The 1,992-nt window shown below is 66.4% G+C and overlaps 1 protein-coding gene across 1 annotated transcript in view; it reads right to left on the bottom strand.

Moving 5' to 3' along the window:
* The window catches only part of LOC105820634 (protein CBFA2T3-like), a gene marked incomplete at its 3' end in the record, with an annotated part of 19,402 nt that overhangs the window by 11,138 nt on the left and 6,272 nt on the right, over positions 1-1,992 (bottom strand). The window contains exons 3-5 of the mRNA XM_012657163.1: positions 1,621-1,748; positions 785-941; positions 301-418 (exon numbers count right to left, since the gene is read on the bottom strand). Of these exons, the coding sequence (XP_012512617.1) occupies positions 301-418; positions 785-941; positions 1,621-1,748 (403 nt within the window). The remainder of the gene's footprint in view (positions 1-300; positions 419-784; positions 942-1,620; positions 1,749-1,992) is intronic.

Here is a 1,992-nt window from a genome sequence, read left to right as displayed (position 1 = left end):
GGCATGGTGGCGCATGCCTGTAGTCCCAGCTACTCGGGAGGCTGAGACAGTAGGATGGCTTGAGCCCAGGAGTTTGAGGTTGCTGTGAGCGAGAATGATGCCACGGCACTCACTCTAGCCAGGGCAACACAGTGAGACTCTGTCTCAAAAAAACAAACAAACAAAAAAAAATTCTGTGTCTTCATAAGCTCTGTGCCCTTTACACAGAGCCGGGTCCTCCACCCCAGAAACGTGACCCGCCATGGCACGAGCGCTGAGGGGCAGGAGGGGCCCCGAGCCACACGCGCCAGCTGCCCGCACATCTGTTCTCGGCCTCGCGAAAACAAACCCTGGAGGTCTCAGCTGGTCCCGACCGGGAACATCCGGTCCAGCGCTCTCGGGACAGGGGGATGCAGTGGGTGGGGCGGGGGAGACGCACCTACGGAGGTCAGGGGCCAGGCCCCGAGCCCACGCAGACCGCGGAATGGTCTCTCTGTCCCTCACATGGGGGCCGAGCACATTCCGGGGGAGTCGCCGTCCCAGGCGGTTCACCCACAGCCTCGATCCCGGGAGCTGCTGCCCTCACGCCACCTCCCCTCCCCTGGGCTCAGAGGGGATGGTGGACGGGACACAGGCCGGCGGCCCCTCCTCTCTCCCTACGCGCCGGACGAGGACGGACACCGCTCAGTGGACAGAGATGCCCACGGCTCAGCCCCACGGTGAGGGAAGAGCGACCCCAGCCCGGCCACGTTGCCACGTGAGAACGACACGTGAGAAAGTCCAGCTGACCTCCACACTAGAGCACCACGGCCAGCGTGGGCAGACACAGGACCTGCACGGCCAGGACCCGCAGAACCGCTGAGTGCCGAGTCCGGGCGGCCACAGCCCCGTCCTGGCTGTAGGAGGAGGGCCGGGCCCGTTCCTGTCTCCGCACGCAGCGGGGCCCCGACTTGGACCAGCCCCTGCAGAGAGCCGGAAACTTCTGGTGGAGTTGCAGGTGCAGGGAGGGGGTGTTAGGCCGTTAGGCTCCTACTACGTGCTGGGCGCTGCGCCGGGCACGTTCCCAGATGCCCCTGTCTCGGGGCGGCGGCACCTGGGAGCGGGTGTGTGGCTGCACTCACCAGCCGGGGCAGGCCCGGCTCAAAGCCAACGTCCCACAAACGGGCAGCCTGGCGCCGCACCTGCCGCCTGACCCGACAGCTGGTGTCTTTATCCAGCTGGAGGGTGGCTGCCCACCTGGTCCACCTTCCCGGCAGCGCCGCGGGGCGGAGAGGCTGAGGTAGCAGCTCTTCCTGGCCCAGTGAGGACCACGGGCCACCAAGACAGGAAATTTGAGGCTCCTCCCCAGAGGGGGCCTTCATTTGGGTTCTAGAACCCGGGCTCTGGCTTCTGCGTGTGGGGGTGGCATGTGGACTCCCCCCATTACCACCAGGAACACTGAGGACACACTCCCAGCCTCTGGCCTCGGGGGGCAGGGAACACTGTCCGCCACACCGGCCCAAGCCTGGAGGCTCCCTCTTCCCAACCACTTGGGACCCCAAAGTCACTGGGCCACAAACTTCTTTCCCAAAACAAAAGGTGCTCTGATGGCAGCTGTGCAGGAGAACCAGCCGCCCCTGCCCAGGGCCCCCGGAAGCCCACCTGGAGCGGCTGAGTGCGCTGAGCAGGCCCAGTCCCACCTGCCCACGGCCCGCGAGGTCCCGCCCGTCCTGCCCAGCCGCGGGCCCGGCGCTCGGCCGGTCCTCAGCCCTGCGGAGGCTGTAGAACTCCTGGAATCGGAGGCTCTCGCGGGGCCTGCACTCAGGGAACCTGCTGTGGCCTTGGGGAGGTCCCTGTCCCTCTGAGTGTGGCAGGTGGCACCTTCAGCAGCAGGAGCCAGCCCCGCTCTGTGGACGAGGGCCCCAGGCCCGGAGAGGTCCGGGAGGTGGCCCAAAGTGGAAGGGCTGGGACTGGAACCTCCAAAGCTCGGCCCTTGGCCACTGGTTCAGGCCGAGAGTTTAAAATGTCACACCT

Source organism: Propithecus coquereli, unplaced genomic scaffold (genome assembly GCF_000956105.1).
Source record: "Propithecus coquereli isolate 6110/MARCELLA unplaced genomic scaffold, Pcoq_1.0 Scaffold531, whole genome shotgun sequence".
NCBI classification, from domain to species: Eukaryota; Metazoa; Chordata; class Mammalia; order Primates; family Indriidae; genus Propithecus; species Propithecus coquereli.
The sequence above is the reverse complement of the archived record's forward strand: the minus strand, read 5'-3'. Positions and strand labels throughout refer to the sequence as shown.